The following is a 1,365-nucleotide window of genomic DNA, read 5'->3' on the forward strand; positions in this document are numbered from 1 at the left end:
CAGGTATACAGTGAACATTTTTAAGTGTCGACTGGTAAAGATTTATTTATGACAGGTAAGAAATAATAAATTACCTTTATTATAGTTGAAGTAATTTTTCAACAAGCTAAAAAGTCTAAGTTATTGACCTCAGGTCTGGTTTAGATCATTGTTACTTATGATACATTTTCCTCATTTAGAATATTTAGCTGTTTTATATGAATTTTAAATGAAATTAGCACACTTAATATTAATTTATTGTAAAAATATTAGATAATTTTGTGACATAGATCCAGTTGGGCTGTGAGCTGTTGCACTAATTAGTCGCCATTTTCGCTCCTCCGTGAGGTCACAGATATTAACAGTGGGCAGGACAAGCAGGACTCAGTCTAGTGTTATTTAACTCTATGGGCTCCATCTGTCTCTCTGCCTGTCTCACTCTCTGTCCATCTGTCTGACTTGTATTCATCCTTTACCCGTCTACAGGCACTTCCTGCAGGTGTCTCTGTGCGTGTGCGAGCTGTACGGTGGCTGGATGACCTTCTGTCCTGATTGGCTGCAGGGCAGTCCTCACCTGAACACGTCCAACTGGCTCCATCTATGGGTCTACCTGTTGTTCTTTAACGGAATCTGGGTCCTGATTCCTGTCCTGCTGCTGCTCCAGTCTTGGTTCTGTCTCAAAGATCTGCATGCGCTCAGAAGTGCCGCCACCAAGAAGAAGAAGCAGCTGTAAAGTTGTCCGTTTACCAACCAGATGTAGTAAAATCAGTAAATACGATCCTACAAATAATCATCTGTCAGAGTGGAAACAGGAAGTATTTAATATAATTACACTGTTTAATCAATAAAAACTTTATTGGTTTCATCTCTATAAATAAAAACCTGAGGTAAAATGTGTCAGTGCCATCCTATAATTCTCCTGCTGTCCTCTTAGCTTATTTCTTTCCTCCTCTTCCTCCTCCTCACCACCCTCAGCTCCTCTGGATCATCTTGTTAACAGAAATGAAGGCCTGCTGCAGACCCAGTCCCTGCACAGCGCTGCAGGCCTGGATCTCCCACAGCCGGTCCGTGTAACTGCGGAGGTCCAGCTTTTTGGAGACCTGCGGGGAGGAAGAGGAGGACAGAGGAAGGTGAGACGAGGAAGTTCAGGGCATATCAAGATGGACTCCCCGCCACCCTGAACACAATAAAGGTTACAAAGATCACGAGAAAATGCAAGAAGGAATAACAAATTAGTGGAGAAAAAACAAAACTAACACAAAAGGTATATTGGATATATTAAACGTGATTAGAAAACCTGAATATTTTATTCATGGTGATAAATATGGGGTACAAATTGTAAAATAAAATATTTTAAAAATATCACAAACACATTTATTGTGTAGC

General features: G+C 40.5%; 2 protein-coding genes across 2 annotated transcripts in view; one reads left to right on the plus strand and one right to left on the minus strand.

Annotated features, from left to right (window-relative positions):
- ebpl (EBP like) overlaps positions 1 to 733 on the plus strand; it is a gene marked incomplete at its 5' end in the record, with an annotated part of 2,941 nt that extends 2,208 nt beyond the window's left edge. The window contains 1 exon segment of the mRNA XM_014008530.1: positions 466 to 733. Coding sequence (XP_013863984.1) covers positions 466 to 712 — 247 coding nt within the window. The 3' untranslated portion in view covers positions 713 to 733.
- Positions 734 to 815: 82 nt separating this feature from the next.
- arl11 (ADP-ribosylation factor-like 11) overlaps positions 816 to 1,365 on the minus strand; it is a 7,235-nt gene continuing 6,685 nt past the window's right edge. Inside the window, exon 5 of the mRNA XM_014008529.1 lies at positions 816 to 1,079. Coding sequence (XP_013863983.1) covers positions 951 to 1,079 — 129 coding nt within the window. The 3' untranslated portion in view covers positions 816 to 950. The remainder of the gene's footprint in view (positions 1,080 to 1,365) is intronic.

Source organism: Austrofundulus limnaeus, unplaced genomic scaffold (genome assembly GCF_001266775.1).
Source record: "Austrofundulus limnaeus strain Quisiro unplaced genomic scaffold, Austrofundulus_limnaeus-1.0 Scaffold51, whole genome shotgun sequence".
NCBI lineage: Eukaryota > Metazoa > Chordata > Actinopteri > Cyprinodontiformes > Rivulidae > Austrofundulus > Austrofundulus limnaeus.